General features: G+C 42.1%; 1 protein-coding gene across 1 annotated transcript in view; it reads left to right on the top strand.

Annotated features, from left to right (window-relative positions):
• LOC122792213 (protein argonaute-3) overlaps window positions 1–19645 on the top strand; it is a 1955650-nt gene that overhangs the window by 1500182 nt on the left and 435823 nt on the right. Inside the window, exon 16 of the mRNA XM_044059953.1 lies at window positions 893–1027. Coding sequence (XP_043915888.1) covers window positions 893–1027 — 135 coding nt within the window. The remainder of the gene's footprint in view (window positions 1–892; window positions 1028–19645) is intronic.

The following is a 19645-nucleotide window of genomic DNA, read 5'->3' as shown; positions in this document are numbered from 1 at the left end:
TAGGTAATCTATGTATGCTATTTTAATTCAACACGGTATGTTATCATATTTTATGTATTATTTTTGTATGATCTTTTGTATTATTTTGTTTATATTTTTTGATTATATTCTTTCATGTAAGTATTTTTATCTTTCTGTAAACTGGAGCTTTTCTCCTCGGGTCTCCACTGAAAACGGGCCATTAGGCTCAGCTGGACTAACCCGGTTAACAAATATCAAATAAATTAAATAATATATAAATAACTAGGTCTTTGAGAAGCACACATCCTTACCTTGTGTGCTGAAAGCCTGACCTGCTGTTTCTAAATGTAGACCTGAATTAAAAATTTGAAGAACTATTGGAAAGAGCCAAGAAACTTCCAAAGCTTAACCTACTTTGAGAGAGGCCCTGTTGATGATTAGTTTGTTGCAGTTATTTGTCTCACATCTGAAATATCTTTGTAGATTGTCTGCCATTCTGCCTCCTACTATATATCACTGATGCCTTATGTTCTCTTTTCACTTGCCTTCATTCCCTTGAAATGGACTATGCTATGCTGTGAAGGCATGCTCATTATTTACTTTATCAGGTTGTGCAGGCGTCACTGTACCTCTTCAGCAAAATAAAAATGGAAGTAGTTAAAGGAATTGAGGTTAGGTTTATTAATATGTTTTGTAAGTCTTTTTGCACTGCATAAGTTATTACTGTTTCAACAACGAGTATGAGCTTTTTAACCTTTTTTGTGGTCAGGTAGTTCTAGATTTCTGTCAGAGAATTTTAAAACTGTTCAGAAAAGTTAATTTTTACTTAATACTCAAGTCCTTAATTTCAACTTGTAGATTAATTTGCTGTGTGGTTGATCATGTTTAGCCAGCTAAAGACTTAATGAAGCCATTCATGTTTTTAATACAGGTGTTGTACTATGAGCTTCTAGCCATTCGAGAGGCATGCATCAGTTTAGAAAAGGATTATCAACCAGGAATCACATATGTTGTAGTACAGAAACGTCATCATACAAGATTGTTCTGTGCAGACAGGACTGAGAGGGTAATTTCCAGAACATTCCTATAATGTTAAGAATTTGTAACCAAAAACAAATTGCATTTGAAAAGTCATTTGGCTCATTTTTTCGGCAGTTTCTAGCTGCTAAATTGAGCAAGTGCATGACTTCAGAATATAAAATTATATGAAATGTGTTATTTGTTTTATTTTGTTTTATTTTACGTGTTTGTTGATCAGGTAAGTATACTGGACAAAATTGAACTAGAAACAAGTCTTTGTGCAGGCAAGAAAGTGAGGTTATTATTTATCATTTTGTTTTGTTTATTTTTAGAAACTGCGCAACAGCTTTGTATCCCCCCCTCCCACACACACACACACACACTTTGAAAAGTTGAGGACTTCAGGATGTTATGCATATAGCATGGACAAGTGCTGCATTATTAAACTATGCATCTGTGTTTTTAGTTATAATCCTTTAGAGAAGACTGCTCTTCTTAAATGTTTTTCTTAAAGTTGTGCATTGCTGTATCAACACCTCAGTGTCTTAAACTGCTGTAATGCAAGCTGGAATGTATGTCAAGAAGCACTGCTCTTGCTTGAGTCAAACAGCTGAACTTTGAGCTGGAGGAAACTGCACTATTTTAACAGCAAGCAGTCTGTCACTGCCACATGGGATATGCATCATTTTATAGCCAAGCCTTCCTGACCACACATCTTACATGTTGCTACTGTTTAAAGGACAACTCTGATCAAAAAATGAAAAATGTGTTTTCCATCCTAGTTTGTCCTTCTGTGCATTAGTAATAAATCAGTATCACTCATTGTGTCTCACTTTATTGTGTAATATATTATATCACAAAATGTCTGGTGGGGACTGCTGCAGTGTACCTTGTACTCCATAATATGGCATGATGAAAACATAACAAATCAGTGTATTTGCTTCTTTGCTTACTTTAAATCATAATACTCTAAATCACTAGATCTGATATTGTCCTTTTCATTCTTCATCACGAATGGGTCTAGGATCCGATCCTCACATCTGACTTGGCCTCATATACAAGACTTCAGAGTCAAATCTTGAGCTCCTCCCTCTACCCATAATGCTCTATCCAACTCTAACAACCCAGATCTTGTTTGCCACCATCGTGACAAGATGGAAGATTCCTTCTCAAGCTTGTAAAGAGTTTTATTTATCTTATTTTACAGCCTATTCTTCCCAAAAACATTCATCTGTTTACTTTAGATGTTGTAGTTGTTCCTTCCTCCCTCTCTAGCCGTCACTGGCGTTAGGGAATGCACCTTCTTATTTTTTCCAAAAATTTAAAAAATAAAAATAATACAATTCATGGCAGAAAATAAAGAAATGTATATTTTGAACAAAGTAATCACACAAAGTAGAAGAACGTCATAACAGTAAGTTAAAATAAAACTATTTACAATGGTCTCTACTTAAACAAACATAAGTTTGTCTTTCAGAATATAATTCTCTTTCATATCATGTTATAGTCAATTTTTTCCAGTGTCTCTATTTTCTCCCATTCTGAACGTTTCTATCTCTCGTTTATATATACTTATTCATGCAGGGAATGATTAATGTAAGGATTGGTGTAATGGCTAAAGCATGGATTGATTCTGTCATGGTTTCTTTTTAACCACTTTCTTTCCTTTGTACTTAAGATTGTCTTGTTTGTGGATTTAACCTCACGATGTCCACTTTTAAATTAAAATATAACAATTCATGGCAGAAAATAAAGAAATGTATATTTTGAACAAAATCACACAAAGTAGAGAAGCGTCATAACAATAGTAAGTAAAAAAATAATTTACAATCAATGGTCTTAAACAAACATAAGTTTGTCTTTCAGAATATAATTCTCTTTCATATCATGTTATAGTCAATTTTTTTTTTCTCTTCTCTCTCTTTTTCTGAGAGCTTCTTTCTATCTCTCGTTTATATATACTTATTCATGCAGGGAATGATTAATGTAAGGATTGGTGTAATGGCTAAATGGTGGATTGATCATTGATTCTTTTTTTTTTCTTTTTCTCTTTCTTTCGCTTAAAAATTTATTTTTGTGTTTGGATTTAACCTCACGATGTCCATTGTTGAGGCTCTGATCATCTTAACGGTTAGACACATCATCCCTTCTTAAAGGCTTGTGACCAGTTCTTTACTGGGGATCACATTCCCTCATAAGTACTTGAATCTATTTTCCTTGAATTAAAAAAAAAAGAGAAGAAAGAGACTAAACGAGAAGGATTTCTGGATTCAACTACCTCAGATCTGAAGTCCCTAGAGCCTCCTCCAGATCCCAAGTCCTCCTCAGATCTGTTATGTTGATCTTCTCCTTATCTGTTGTTTTTCTTCAGATCCTAAGCCTTCGGATCTGTCGACTGAAATCTTTAAAGCCTCCTTCAGATTGTAAGGCCCCCTTGGATCTGAAGAGAGGTTGACTATTACCTCTTCATCGGATTCTAAGCCCTTGGATCCAATAGACAAAAATCTTATTCCACAAAAAAAGAAGTTATGTACTTACCATAATATTTCATCTGTTGTCCATTTTCATTTCTCCTCGACTGATGGATTTGGCTCTGATCCGACTCGGCCATTGTAAAAGCTCTTGGCAAACTTGAACTCTCAAGCTTCTCCCTTACCAAGAATGCACCACCCCCATTACCTCAGATTTTGTTTGGAGATTATAGCCAAAGACTAACCTTTTACTCATATAGAAAGACTTTTAAGCAGAAAAATCGCAGATAACAGAAGCACAAAGCTATATCTGGCCTCATAAAAAGGCAAGGGAAAGACCCCCAAGGCTGGCTCTATCCACTCCCTCTTCAGACAACATTGGATGGGGGTTGGTGGGTGGGGAGTCCAGGAGGAATGAAAATGGACAACACAGATGAAACGTTATGGTAAGTATATAACTTCTTTATCTGATGTAAATTTTCATTATGTCCTTGACTGATGGAACAGAGTCCCCAGCTACTATAATCCAGGGTGGCCTCAAGGAAGGATATTCCTGAGCACCATTGAGCCAAAGGATGCCATACTTCTAGAAAATAAGTCTAGCTTGTAATGAGATATGAAGGTGTGAGATGAAGCCCAAGTTGCTGTTGCACAAATATCATCCATGGAGGCTCTTGAATGAAATGCTGAAGAAGCAGCTATAGATCTTGTAGAATGAGCACACAGTTGCTTAAGTTAAAGGTAAATTCAGTTTATCATAAATGAAAAAAATGCAATTAGTAAGCAATTTGGCTAGGGAAACTCTAGACATTGGCTTGCCGAATTTCTTTTCTGCAAAGGAAACAAATAACTGGTCTGATTTTCTGAAGTTCTTTGTTCTGTGTAAGTAAAAATGTAGTTGCCTATGCACATCTAGTGAATGCAACAAATATTCACCTTTGTTTTTATAATTTGGGAAGAACACTGGAAGGTTGATGAGATTGGTGAATGTTGGATTGTGATACAACTTTGGGCAAGAAGGATGCATTAGTTTGTAATGTAACTCTGTCTTTATGAAAAGTTAGGTATGGAGGCTACACCAATAAAGCCTGAATTTCTGAAATTCATTTGACTGAAGTAATAGCCACTAAAAACAAAGTTTTTCAAGGTAGAAATTTGAGATCGCAAGTATTTGTGGGTTCGAAGGGCGGAAGAACCAAAGCTTGCAGTACAAGAGTTAAGTCCCACAATGGAGTAGGATCGTTAACTGGAGGTCTCAGCAGAAGTGTTCCACATAGAAAGGTCCTGCAAAGTTTATGTGAAGCAAGGGAAGAGCCATCAAGACCAACATGGAAATTGGAAATTGCTGCTAATTGAAACTTTACTGTAGAAGAACTGGCTGCTTGATCAAAAAGCAGCAACAAAAATCCAGGATAGTGTGAATCAGGGCAGAAAAAGGATCCACATTATTTTCAAGTACCCAGTGCACAAATCTTTTCCATTTACTAGCATACTAGTTTTTCTCATAAATGGTTTGAGGGAAGATAGTAGAATTCAACGAACCAGGGAGGAGAGCATAGGTTGGAAATGGAGAAACCAAGCCATCAGCTTGTGGTTTTGAAGATCCAGATGTACCATTTCTGTCACGTGAGACAGCAGGTTTGGAACTGGTTCCAGAATCCAGGGTTGATGGATCAAATGAGGATACAGGAAGGGTAACCATATTTGTTGAGGCCAAAGGGGAGCAATGAGAATGACCTTGCTCTTCAGTCTGGCAGCTCTCTGAAGGAATTTTGATATCAGCAATAGGAGGATAAGCATACAGTAACCCGGGGGGGGGGGGGTCAGTCAAGAAGTAGAGCATCCCTCGGTGACTCCTCCTGAAGGTGGATAAGGGCAAAGTAGCTACTGCACTTGTTATTTAGGGGAGATGCAAAGAGATCACAGCAAGGTTGGCCCCACTTCCAGAAAATCATGTCCGCTACTTTCTGGTTGAGGGACCATTCATGAGGTAAAAAAATGTACCTGTTCAGTTTGTCTGCTAGTATGTTGGTCTGTGTGTTGCTTTGAGAAAGCGGTTGGAAGAGATTGCCCATTGCCACACTTGTAGTGCTACTCGACACAAGGGGTATGATTTGCTTCTCCTTGTTTGTTGATGTACCAAACCACTGACATGTTGTCTGTTTAGGTTCATAGGTAGGTACTAGGTTATCTGCCCATAGGCATTTATAAGCCTAGCCAGAATGTGTTGGCTTTCGCCGCCCCCTTAGATTAGTTCGCTGTGTCTATGTCCAGCAGAGCCACTGATGTGATCCCCGGGGTAAACTTTCTGTTTCCCATCCACTTGTCAAGGTTTCTCTTGAGTGTTAGCAAGGAGTTCTGCCTAATGTAGATTGGAATCTTGTTCCAAAGCATGGAACGTCTCTGGGACAGGAATCTATCCCTCCAGCACATCCTATTTATTGTTGTGGTGAGGTTTAGATCCCTAGAGTGTGTGGCTTGAGAGGATAAGTTTTCTTTAGGTGGAGCATGTCCATCAATTCTGGGTTGGACATGGCCTTGTATGTCAGGCAGAGATCACCTCTGAGCAGTCGGTATGCAACCAAGTACAGCTGGAGTTTCTTCAATCTAGCTGCATAGGGCATCTGTTTGAGGCCAGTGATCCTCTTGGTGAGGTACTTCTGTGGTCTTTCCAGCTGTTGCAGGTGTCTTGTAAGGTACATCCCAAATGGGGCTTTGTACTTTATGATGGGTCTGATGAGTGATGAGTAGAGGGGCACAATGACCTCTTTTGATCTGGATGCAAACCTTTTTGTGGTTAGGTGGACCACATAGAAGGATTTTCTAACTTGGCAATGTGATTTTCAAAGGAGAGATTATTATCTACTTGGGTCCCCAGATCCCTTATTACGTTTTCCGTATTTAGGGGACTGCCACCTATGTGGTAGTTTGTGGGTACTTTGTTTTTTCCAAAGGGGTGACTATGCACTTTTTGGCATTTACCTTGAGGCCATGATTTTGACACCAGGTATCCGTCTCAGTGAGACTATTTTGGAGGATGTCTGTGTCAGTTAGGGAGTCAATTATAACCCCTAGTTTGCAGTCGTCTGTGAACTTGGTCAGCCATAGTTCTCCTGTGCTTGCCTGTACCTCTGAGAAGTATATGCCGAACAGGAAGGATCCTAGGACTGAAACCTGGGGAACGCCACTTGTAACCGGTTTAGAGTCAGACCTAGCTCCTGCAACTCTCACTATGTGGGTTCTGTCCGTGAGCCAGTTGGCAACCCATCTTGTGGCATAGGGGTTTATGTTCAGGCTGGTGAGCTTGTCTATAATACCAGAATAGGGAATGGTGTTGAAGGCCTTTGCGAGGTCTAGGTAGGCTGTGTGTACCACCTTTCCCTCATCTATAGCCTTGGTAACTGTCTCAAAAAAGTCCAACAGGTTTAGGAGGTATGATCTGCCCTTAACAAAGCTGAACTGGGTAGGGTCCAGTGTTTGGAGGTTTCCAATGTCTCTGTTCATGAGTTCCATGATGATGCGCTCCATAGCTTTGCAGACCAAGCTAGTCAGGCTTATAGGGCGATAGTTCCCGGGATCCGTTGTGGCTCCACCTTTGTGAAGCGGAATAACTGTTGCTGTGTGCCACTCTATGGGTATGTAGCCTGTGGAGAGGCTGAGTTTGAACAGTGTGTTTAGGTGAGGGGTTAGTTCGTCTTTGAGCTCGTGTAAAAAGCAGCCTGGGACACCGTCCGGTCCCATTGATGCTGTGTTTTTGGCTTTGGGGAGGGCTGTTTTAACCTGAGTGTCTGTTATTGTATGGGCTCTACATTCATCTGGTATGGTTATGGGCCCTTTTGGGGGTGAGAGCGGGGTGAAGTTTGCACTGAACCTGTCTGCCAGGATGTTGGTGATATTGGTTGGTTCATTGTGTTTTGTGCCATTCTGCACTAACTCCGTGCAGATCTGAGCATTTCCACTTAGATTCTTGACATAGCTAAATAATGCCTTGTGGTTGTCTTTGGAGTCCTTGGCAATTTTTCTTTCGAAGCTCACCTTGGATGATTTTATGAGGGATCGTAGTTTCTTGCTGATACTGATCAGGGATGTCTTCCCTTTTTGGGATTTTACTCTTTTCTGTACTAGTTTCCTCCTTCTATTGTATAGCTTGTTTATGGCAGGGGTCCACCAGACTGGTTTCCTTTTCTTGGAGGAGTGAGTCTTGGTTTTGCTTGGGATAGCACGATCCATGCATTCTTGTAGGTGCCCATAGAATGCATTAGTAAAGGATTTTGCAGCTTGGACAGCGTTATCTTTTAGCATGGGGGCTTTGAAACTTCTTGGTCTTAAGTAATGTGAAGTTTGCTTTTGAAAAGTTTTTCACAGTGGTTTTCTTGTCCGGGGGTGGGGGCGGAATGTGGATATCCAAAGTGATTTGTTTATGGTCAGATCTAACCAGCAAGGGGTTGACCTCTGGTGTGGAACACCGGTCGCCCATGTTGGTGATGACCAGGTCCAATATGTTGTCACCTCTGGTGGGAGTGTTGACCAGTTGATCCAGGGCGTTTGAGTTTATAAATTCTAGGAAATGTTGGGCAAGCGAGTTAGTACTTGAGTAGTTCTCCCAGTTAATGTTTGGGTAATTGAAATCACCCAATATTAGGGTGTTTGGTAGGACCTTTATGTTTCCCAGTGTTTCCAGAAACGCGGAATGGGGGTCCTGGGATATGGTGGGTGATCTGTAGCAAGCTACAATTTGAATTGCAGTTTTGCCCATTGTTAGTTGCACGTGGATGATCTCTGAAGCATTGTACTGTGCCTCTAACCTGGAGGTGTGGGTATCCTTGATGAATATGGATACGCCCCCACCTTTTGTATTTCAGTCCGGGTTCTGTGGCCAAAATGTATGGTATGAGTTGCAGCCTGGTAGTGCTGGGGTGCTCTCTGGAGCTTTAAACCAGGTTTCTGTTACTGCACATATATCGATTTTCTCTATACTGAGGAGTGCCTCAAGTGCGTGCATTTCGAGGTGTAGACTTCTGGCATTGAGTAGCATTACCCTCAGTTTTTATCATTTCTATTGCAATTATTCTTGGTCCTGGTGGTAGAGCACCCTGAAAGGCTTGCAACACTAAAAGCACTCTCTCAACTCCAGAATGTTGATATGCAAATTGACCTCTTTGGGGGACCACATGCCTTGGACTGTCTTTTCCAGGTAATGCCCCTCAGCTGGGAAGCATCCGTGGTCACTATGGCCTTCGTCTGAGAAGGGACAAATAGACGGCCTTGTAGTAGCAGTTCTGACTGAGTCCACAACATCAGGTCTTTTTTGCACAAGTTGGTGATCCGAATTCAGGCTGATAGGGGAAGCTTAAGTATCAACCATTAAGACAACAACATCCATTGAAGAATCCTCATGTGGAATTTGACCAGTGGAACAAAGGGTATCACTGCCGCCATCTGTCCTAGTGCTTGTAGAACCAGATGAGCGGGAACTGTGGTACTGTAAAGTGTTTTGTCAACTTGCGATTTTCAAGTTTGAACTCTGGAAATGGAGAGAGAAGCTTCTGTTGATCTTGTGTCGAGCAGTACCCCTATGAACTCTATAGTATGAGATGGTTCCAGATGTGACTTTTCGAAATTTATGGCTATGCCAAACTGAGCACAAATCTGGATTACTTTTTTGTCTTGCCATGATGAGTTGATGCCTAGTTGGGGTGGAGATGAGCCAGTCGTCTAAGTAAGGAAACACCCAGAATCCATGCAATCTCAAGTGAGCTGCTACCATTGCCATACATTTGGTGAACACCCTGTGGGGGCTGTGGTGAGACCAAAGGGCAGTGTTCTGAACTGGTAATGACTGGCTCCTAGCAAGAAGCATAAGAATTTCCTGGATCATCTGTTCATTTTTATGTGATAGTACGCATCCTGGAGATCTGTCAAGCACATCCAGTCATCTTTCTCCAGAAGTGGAAGAATCAATTGAACTTTTACCATCAGGAACTTTGTTTTCCAAACAAAATTGTTCAGACTGCTGAGATGCAGAATTGGTCTCCAGTTCCCTGCTTTCTTTGACACTAAAAAGAATCTCGAGTAAGTTCTGGATCCTTTCTGGTCTGGGGGGCCTCTTGGTTTTGTTCATAGGTTGATAGGTAGGTACTAGGCTTATCGGCCCAAGGGCCTAAGTAAGCCTAGCCAACAAGGTTCCCTGGCTTACGCCACCCATGAAAGTTAATTTCATGTGCCCTTGTCAAGCAAAGCCACAGAAGTGATCCCTGGGGTGTATTTCCTATTTCCCATCCACTCCACTCATCAAGATTTTACTTGAAGAGTGCTAATGAGGAACTTTGCTTGACATAGATGGGTAGCTTGTTCCAGAGTATAGGAAGTCTCTGGGACAGGAATCTATCCCTCCAGCATGTCCTGTTTATTGTGGTGACGAGGTTTAGGTCCTTAGAGCATGTAGCTCGGAGGGATTGGGATTTCTTTAGGTGTAGCATGTCCAACAGCTCTGGGTTTAACATAGCTTTATATGTTAGGCAGAGATCTCCTCGGAGTAGGCGATATGCTACAGAGTAAAGCTGGAGTTTTTTGAGATGGTCAGTGTAGAGCATCTGTTTGAGGCCAGTAATCCTCTTTGTGAGGTACTTCTGTGGCCTTTCCAGCTGCTGCAGATGTCTTGTGAGGTACATTCCAAAAGGGGCGTTGTACTCCATAATGGGTCTAATGAGTGCCAAGTAGAGGGAAACGATGACCTATTTTTTCTTGGAGTAGAACCCTTTTGTGATGAGGTGTGCCACATAGAAGGATTTCCTGACTACTGTGGTGATGTGATTATCAAAGGAGAGACTACTGTCCACCTGTGTCCCAAGGTCTTGTATCACACATTTGGCGTTAAGTAGACTGCCGTTTATGTGGTTGTTCATGGGTACAGAGTTTATACCAAAGGTGATGATAGTGCACTTTTTAGCATTGAGGTTGAGGCCATGCCTCTGACACCAGGTATCTGTCTCAGTGAGGGTTCAGCAGCTTTTGTATTTTAATTGCTGCTTGTTCCCTGTGACTGGGTGGAACATTGGGGATTTTCCTGGAATTTAGCAGACAAAGGGAAAATGGAATTATATAACCTCTGGATACAGTCCTTTGCACTCAAGTGTCTTTTGTTATTTGTAGCCAGGCTCTCTGGTGAAGGGACTAATGACCCCAATTGTCTCCAGAGTGGGGCAGTCGGGAAGGGTTTCCCAAAGAAAGCTTCTTTGGACCCCTGATGTTGCAGGCATCCTTTGCCGTGAGGGCAGTGTCTACCATTTGAACTTTCCCCTCTGCCTCTTGGAGAAGTTTCTTCACGTGTATCCTGGAAAGAATCTTGTGATTTTCTGAACCACATCTTTCCACCACCTCGATAGTTCCCCGAAATGGATATATGGGGGGGAGGTGTGGAAAAACATACGCCGACAGCAGGAAAGGGCCTTTCCATCCTTCTCACACCTGGACAACGTATCTTTTACTTTGGGGCCAAAAAGAGAGGTGCTGTGAAAGAGAGCATCAGATCCCTTTGAAGCCTAGTAAAATGTGCCAAGTAATTCAGAGACCTTAAAGCAAAGGTCGCTGAAGCATAGACACGCTTCCATAGTCTGTCCATTGCAGGCAACTCCTTGTAAGGAGGATGGACAGAGGTACTTCCATCAGCAAGTTCCTTTCTAGTGGCCAGTGCCATGACAATGGCATCAACAGGGGAACATTTTAGCCAAAACTGTTTAGACTCTGGAGGGGTCATAATTTTATCTGACTTCTTGAGAATGGGCTCAATGAAGTCAGGTTCCTTCCATGCCTGCTGCTAGATCAACTCCAGAAGCTGTTCAGCATGCAGGACCCCCCAGGTAGTAGACAAGCCTGTACTAAAAGCCTCTAGTAGTACAGATTCCTTGGGCGAAGGGTTACTGGGCTTCCAGCCACCGCTCTGTTTCAGGATTTCAAGGATCTCTCTGAATGAAACATCCTCAGGAGGTGACCTCGGAGACCCTTCCTCCCGTCAAAATCTGTGTCCTTTGTGACTGATTCAGGGGAATTGATATTCTTCCTTCTGCATGTCCTCTTCTTAGGGGCCTCCTTGGTGGGGTACTCCAGGGAGGTATCAGAAGAGGAGAGGATACCCTTTCAGGAAGCCTGGGGTTTTAATATCGGCTGTCCCTGTAAAGAGGATAGCTGTGACTCTAGGCGCAGAAGTGGAACAGAAGAGGACATAGGTTCCGAAGGGGGAGGCATCACCTGGGTCTGAGGTCCAGACAGAGCTCTCTCCAAAACCTTAAAGGCAGACCATCCTGGAGAAGGATAAGGACACAGATACAAAAGGCCAAGCCTCTGATCCGTAGTTTTGCCCTGCCCTGAGGACAGTCGCCCATGGACCGGCACTGACTATCGCCAAGGCACTGAGATACAGAGACTACTCCGAAAGCATCAGAGTAGGCTGCAGCACCTCAGACCCGATGGGGTAGAATCAGCTCTGAGAGCTCTCCAGATCTGATTGAATTGAAGAGCTCCTCCAATCCGAAAGAGGTGATGCTGGACGATTCTTATCCAAAGGCTCTGAAACCTAGATAGGAGTCAAATGAGGAATCGGTAGAAGAGGAGTATTGGATGCATGGGCTTCCCGAACCGATGGGGTAGGAGCCAAGGAAGGGGCAGACTGGCTGTGTGCCGAGAGAATCAATCTTACAAGCCTCTCTACCTCTTCTTCAGTGAGACTACTAGATGAATGGGTGGATAGCGCTGATGGGACTTTGATCCTTCTAAAAAGGGAGACAGCACTCTGGATGGAACCGGTTCCCCTGAAGGAGAGTACCATATCCTAGGCAGAATAGATATCTGATCCAAGGTCTTCAGATCCAACGAATCTTTGTTTGTCAGAGACTTTGGATCCAAAGAGGCCATTAAATCGAAAGACTTGAATTTGGGCTTAGTAGAATCCGACAAAAGAGTTAGATCTGATGATTTTTTTGTCTGTTCTTCAAATGATCCAAAAATACAATAGGATCCGAAGAAGTTCTTTTTATTGACTTTTCTGAAGACTTGAGAATACTGAAGAACTGCTTGGAGAAATAACAGCTGTCTTTTAGGTTTCTCTTTGGAAGCTCCAGATATAGCTTTGTCAAAGGAAGAAGGCAAAAGTCCCTTTGCAATAAGTTTGTTTCTGCACTCTACCAACACCCTAGGGTTGAAAGTGTGCAAGTAACGTAATTCTCCTGGTGGTGGAAAGGTCCCCAGCAAAAAGCACAGAAGGTGTGCGAGTCAGACATAGGAATCTTCTCACTGCATTTCCCACATTTTTTTAACCCAGCCAAGTTCTCGTCTTTGTCAGCCATCACCACAAAAGGGAAGAATCAGCACAACCACAACAATTACTAAGGCAGAAATGCCCACAGAAATACAGTCTTTAACACAAAGACTTTTTTTTTCTTTTAAACAGAAGAGAGAAAGTGAAAGATGAAAGTACCAACAATTATACTAAAGACTACGATAATCATAGAAGAGAGAAGTTGCTAACAATAATAACAACAGAAAATACCACGAATGGTAAAGGGAGGGAAAAAAGCAGAGAGTTTCTGGAAGGGTAAGGGAGAAAAATAGACAGAATAACTTAGTCTACAAATGATTATAAGAAAGAAGAGATAAATTTAATTTTTTAAATTGGTTACTTATCACCCAAGCTCAAGAGAACAACTAACTACGTCTTTTCACAAGAAGTGGCAAACGAGATCTGAGGTGGTGCATTCTGGGTAAGGAGCTCGAGAGTTCAAGGTTGCCACAAGCTTTTACAACTGCTGAGTTGGATCCAAGGGCTCAGATATGAACCCATCAGTTGAGGACGGAATGATAACTGATATCAGATCTGTCACTTCTTCAGATCCAACAGACTGAAATCTTACTCCAGAGAACCAGAAAACCTTAGGATCCAGCAATCTTGGAATCCAAGTATTTAGAGCCTCCTTTGGACCCTAAGTCCCCCCTCAGATCCTAAAGGTTTGACTTTTACCTCTTCATCAGATCCTAACCGTTTGGATCCAACAGACTTAAGTCATACTGTACAAAACCAGAAAGATTTCAGATCCAAACACTCTGGATCTGAAGCGTCTAGAACCTCCTTTGGATTCTGACTCTCTCTCAGATCTGAAAGGGTCAGCTGTTCCCTTTTCACAACATCCAAAGCCTTCAGCTTGCTGCAGAGAGAACTAGAAAGATTTCAGATCCCGACACTTTGGATCCGAGGCCTTTAAAACATCCTTTGGATCCTAAGTCCTCCTAGGATCCTACAGCTTGGGCTCCTATGCTGACCTAAGCCTAACCTTTCGATCCGACAGACAGAAGTCATGCTATAGACTATGTTTGGGGCTTAGACCCAGATGGGGGTCTTGCCAGCCTTGCCCTGTCATGCAGTCACGAATGCGACTGCTGCTTCTAATTTGTATGTTCCGTGATACAATATCCCAAGAGAGGTTTCTCTCTGGACCATCATTTCCAATTTGATAGCAAGGATTTGATGCTTAAAGAACTGTCCTCTCTTATCTCTGTTCCTTATCCACCTGTTCCACCAGCTACTACTGGATAGTTTTTTTTTCTGGGGGGAATTTCCCCTATCTTCCAAAACCTCTCTTGAACTCCCTATGAGAAAGAAACCCTTCGGCAGAGTGTGTATAAGAGGAGACACTCAAACCCCCATGAAGTCTCTCACGGAAGAGAATTAGGATCCCCAGGCTTCCGCATGTTGATGTCTCATTCCATTAGACCCAATTGAGCATGAGAGCTTGGTTGATGCTATAGTGAAGGCATAAGCAACTAAGAAGGAGCAAGGTAAACAAAGCTACTCTGTCCATCCATCACACAGGGAATCTAGAGTGATGGACAGATTTAGAAAGTGAGTGTTTACCTAAGCTGCTATTGAGCTAAGGTCTTTTACTGCTTGCATACTTCACTAGACCTACAGAGAGTCATGATAAGAAACTTTCAGTACTCTCCCTGTTTTTCTGTGACTGCGGAGGGATAGGCTTCCTTGTATCTGCTCACTCATCTGCCCATTGTCCCGGTAAGGCTGAACCCCGTACAGCGGAAAGTGCCCCTCAACCAGCCAGTTCAGGCGTACTCATTAGGAGACATGCCTGGATGCAGCATGCTATGATGTGGAACCCTTCAAGATTTCCCTTATCGATCTCCCCCTTATAGCTCTTAATTGTTCAGGTCATCGATTAAAGATATGCTTACCCACAGTGAACTAAGGGGAGTGCCCTGTCTGCCATAGATATGTAGTTTTTCTAACCCACAGTGGCCCTTTTTCTAGAAAAGAAGATAGCTCTGAAAGTCTTGCAGATTTTTTCAGGATTCGTGTAGGGGAATTTCCTCCAGAAGCTGAGGAGGAAATTTCAACAGTAGACATAGTCCTACAGGCAGCCAGGGACTGCAGAATCAGGGTCTCCCAATCCTCTTCTTTGATAGGCCCTATTAGCGCCCCTGAAGCGTTACCTGACTCCACCTCTTGGGACAGTTAGGGGTCATTTCTGTTTGCACCCAGATGGCTGAACAGATATCACAAAGAAATTCTTGGGTGCTTATCATCATATCTGTAGTTTCTCACATCCCTTCCCCTACTCAGAAGAAGAAACTTCCTGATGGTACATCTAGTCAGATGGAAGATACAGTTTAAGAAATACCAAAGATGCTTCAAGAATGAGTCATAACCAAAAGGCATCATCCAACCAGTTTGTACAAAAGGTGAAGTTCTGAAAGGTCACAGTTCAGTCCATCTAGGCTGTTCTGCACAAGGATGACTATATGTGTTCTGTATGATGCATTCCTTCACATAAAAATCGACAGGTGATCCAGAAGACATCTGCTCTGTCTACTGGGAGCCACTCCTTACCTATTCAGAGTGCTACCCTTTGGACTCACTGCAGATCCCCTCCAGGACGTTTATCAAATGCATGGCAGTCATAATACCTCACTTGAGACTCCAAAAATTCCAAGTGTCCCCATATATGGGCGATCTGTTACTCACCCCCTCATTTAAGCATCACCTTCTACAAGCCAAGGGCTACATGCTCCACGTCTCCAATAGTTTAGACATCTCCAGGAAACATGTCAAGTAGCACTTAGCCCATTATGCACCCTGGATGTTATAAGGACTCTCTTCAGTACTTCAACTCAGGTGGGTTCCTTACATCTCCATCGCTTTCTTTCTTTGAGGTGTCAAGTGCGGGCTGTGCTGTTTCTCCCATCTTCTTCAGTGGGATTAGTGCTCCTAGTTCTGGTATCTGTGTCAGCCGATGTACTTCTAGTCCCTCCTGCCTGTTTCTCGATACAAATCCTTCAGTGGATATTGGCAGTACAGTGATCCATTCTCTAACAACCCTTTTGTTTGCCATAAACTTTACCCCTATCCGTAAATGCTATATTCACTGACTGATTCAGCCTGATGGTCTGTTCGTGGACAAACCAGTTAGCTCGCCTGCAGTCACCACAGTGACCACGTACCCTTCCCATCTAGAGTGTAGGGACTCTGCTTGCAAAGATGGTCTAAGGCATGTGGTCCCCTCTGGAGACCAAATAACATAGTAACATACTAGAGATGTGGCTTGTACCTTAGAGTTGTAGACTTTTCAGGATTTTTCTCCCTCTAAGAATTTTTACAGTTCATTGTTTCAGTAGTCTGGTACTTCAATGAACAGAAAGATCCAGATTTTAACCACTGTGCAGAGAAGCCATGAGAGTCTGGAAATGGGCTATCTCCTCAGACCGTTGCTTGTTACAAAGTACATCCCAGGGGAAATCCAGCACACCTGCAGGCATGTTCAGCTCATCTTTTTGAATGCATCGACCGTTTTTCTTAATCAGTTAGCAGCGATCATGATTTCCAACCAGTAGGGTCATTCTTGCTGTGCCTGATTTGCTTCGCCCCTCAACCACAAAGTTCACATGTATTTTCTGTCTGATTCTCCCCCTCCCCCTGGTAGACATCTCCGTGAGCTGCTCTGTTTTTACTATGGGACTTGGAGTCTCAAGTTTGCTCACCCTTCTGTACCTCTGATCCCTAAGTTCTTACAGAAAGCAAGCAGGCTGAAGAGCCCTACCATCCTCACTACCCCTTTCTGGCCTCGACAGTTATGGGTCCCCCTTAACATGGTCCCACTTGAGATACCTTTCATGGATACTGGAGCCCACTCAGTATTTTATGTTTCACCCATTGGAATTTCAACATTCTACACTTCTCACCCACGGGGTTAACTGCTGGTTTCTCCCCTTCCAGTAATAGTCAGATGGTTCAACCTCTCTTCCCTGGTGCGTGAGCTTACCTTGGCCTCGCAAAGGACCCCCACCAAGACAATCTAGAAAGTTATTGGAAAAGAGTCTGTGTAGGGGCTTCCAAGCAGGATATTGAACCCTTTTTCAGCACCTATTGGGTCATTTTTCCCTTTATCACTAACCGTTTTAAGGAATGGGCTAGCTTTTTTTAATATTAAACTTCTAGTGGTAGTCATTCCAACTTCCACTCAGGAAATGAATCATTCTCTCTGGCATCTTCCAGGTTATGTCAGCCTTTCTTGATAACAGGTTTCCTCCACTAACCTACATTAAAGGATCCCTCTCATCCTTGGGATCTGACTATGGTCCCTCAGAGTTTTTCAGATACCCTTTAAACTGGTGGATTATAAAATATGAAGATTCATTCTTGGAAAACTATCTTTTTGGTAGTTATCTCTTCAGCTAAGAGAATTGCTGAGCTCCAGGCCTCATCAGCTAAGCATTCTTACATTATTTTCTGTATGGACAGAGTTTCCTCTAAGGACCAACCCATCATTTTTGACATAACGTGCCTATGAAAACTAACAAATCAGAACTTGTCAGAGATTTGGGATGCATGGCTAGGCCTAAAAAGGCCCTTGTGGTCGTTAGCCTAGTAAACACATACGAACCCAGGAACATCAATCTTTCCATATAGTTGCCAGTTTTTCTTTCTAAATTCTATGAATAAATGCAAATTTATGTTTCACCTTCTTGGTCTTTGCAGACAGTTGCATTGTTATCTTCTCAGAACAAGACATTGCAGAAAATCTAAATAGCTGGTTGTATCATTTTTTTCCCTTACTGCTTTGGTCAGGCAGTTTCCAAATTACTCCGAACATATAAATTACTGATTGTGATTTGCAGATTTATTCAAAAAAAAAAGGGGGGGGGGGTGAAGTTGCCTTGTCCTCCTAGAGCACATTCCACTAGAACTATAGCTATGTCATCTGTTTTTCCTCATGAACTTCCATTGATGATATTTGTACAGTACCACTTGGTCAAAGACTCATACCTTAGTTACACATTACACATTGTCTCCAGAAGCAGATCTTTTGATTCGACAGTACTCTGGCATGTCCTTTCTTGAGGGCTGCCCGAGAGTTGTGTAGCTGGGGACTCTGACCAGTTCGTGAGGAAGAATGAAAAGGACATCAGATTTCGAAGTTACATACTTACCATAACTTAACGTCTGTGTTGTCCATTTTCATTCTTCCTCACCTTCCTGTCCAGCCATTGCCTGGCCTTGTCACTTGTAGAAGGTTCTTTGGATTATATGGGAACCCTAATGTTTATGGTTTGAGCACCAGTCTTTTCTTGTGTCGGTCGGTCTAGCACAGTGGACAGTAATGCAGCAAACTTGATCCTGAGGAGTTAGAGATGGCTAGAGCATTATGGCCAGAGGGAGGAGCTCAAGATTTGGATCTGAAGTCTTGTTTATGCGGCCGAGTTGGATCCAAGGATTGGATCCTCGACCTATTCATGAGGAAGAATGAACATGGACAACACAGATGGCAAGTTATAGTAAGTATATAACTTCTAATTTATTAGATTGTCTCTGGAAAATGTCATTAATTCGCTCATTTTCTGAGATATGCTTTTCTGTTTATAGTCATATGGGAGCTGATCCTGTCGTGGCAAGCAATGGCATAGGGTGTCCTGGATGTGATTTCAACCCAACTCAGGGTCACATTATTTGAAAACACACACACACCTCTTCGGCACTTAAAAGATTGCCAGTTCACTTATATTGGCGTGACTTTATATTTCTGGAATGTGGGAGGGGAATTCTTATTTTCATATAAAACCTGGCAGACATGGAGATTATGTTCAGGCTCAACACAGTGTGCAGCCCATCCTGCAGTCAAACCAGAAAACCAGGGACTATGAGGCAGCATTTCTGATCAATGCACCATTCTTATTTTAGTGATACTGATTTTGTGCTTAATGTAAGCTCATAAGAAGTTTTTTTTTATTATATATTTAAGTCTTATTCTAGACAAAGTGGCTAAATGCAGGTCTGTAATACATGCAGAGGTATAGTTCCTGGCATATTTCAGTACCTGTCTTCATCAGGTGTGGGTCTAGCAAGTCTGCTGTTCATTCATGGTTGATATAGACCTGATAAGGCAGCTTCAGTGAACTTTTGTCATTTTATATTGTCAGTTCTTCATTTTATTTTATTTTATAGTTAGGTGGATAACTGCAGCACTTCAGTGGCTGAAAATAAGAGCACTTACACATTTGTTTATGTAGCATTGTCTCCAGCTGATGGTTTTCATGTAGAGATTCCTTCAGCCGAAAAAGCTGTGGAAACAAGTTTCAGTATAGCTGTGTAAGCGCTTTATAATACTTTATTTGCTGCAGCAAGATGAAGCCATAGGATGTAAAAAAATTAAGTGGTGAGTAGCAGTGAAAATGACAGAAAATGTGGACATTTCTGTGTGTGTTGGTTGAGACATTATTTCACAAAGAACACAAGATTAGTATAGGGGAAAATGACATAGTCTATTGGAAAAAAGCAGAAATGAAGAAATACAAAGGGCCTAAGATTTTCTGGGCACTAAGTTATAACTGGATGATGCATAGAGAAAACAACACCAAGGTAAGTTTCACTACAGTGATGGGTGAAGATTTTATTTACTGTATTATTCCAGGTTACCAGTTTTTATCAGACTCTGGAGAAGTTGTCATGATGTTTTGTAGAACTGCAGCAAGGGCTGTCATGGGCACATGTAGTTAAGGGGTGTGATCAGTTTGTTTGACGAGATGCAGATCACTCCCTGGCTGAAAGCACAAACATTCTCAGCATACATTTAAACAGCCACACCTGCCATTTTGTAGTTGCTTAAATGACAGTTTGTGAAGACAGCAAAACCCTGTTA

The sequence above is a fragment of the Protopterus annectens genome, chromosome 1.part2, assembly GCF_019279795.1.
Source record: "Protopterus annectens isolate FY-2018-M chromosome 1.part2, PAN1.0, whole genome shotgun sequence".
Taxonomy (NCBI): domain Eukaryota; kingdom Metazoa; phylum Chordata; order Ceratodontiformes; family Protopteridae; genus Protopterus; species Protopterus annectens.
Note: the sequence above shows the minus strand (reverse complement) of the source record. Positions and strands in the feature narration are given on the sequence as shown.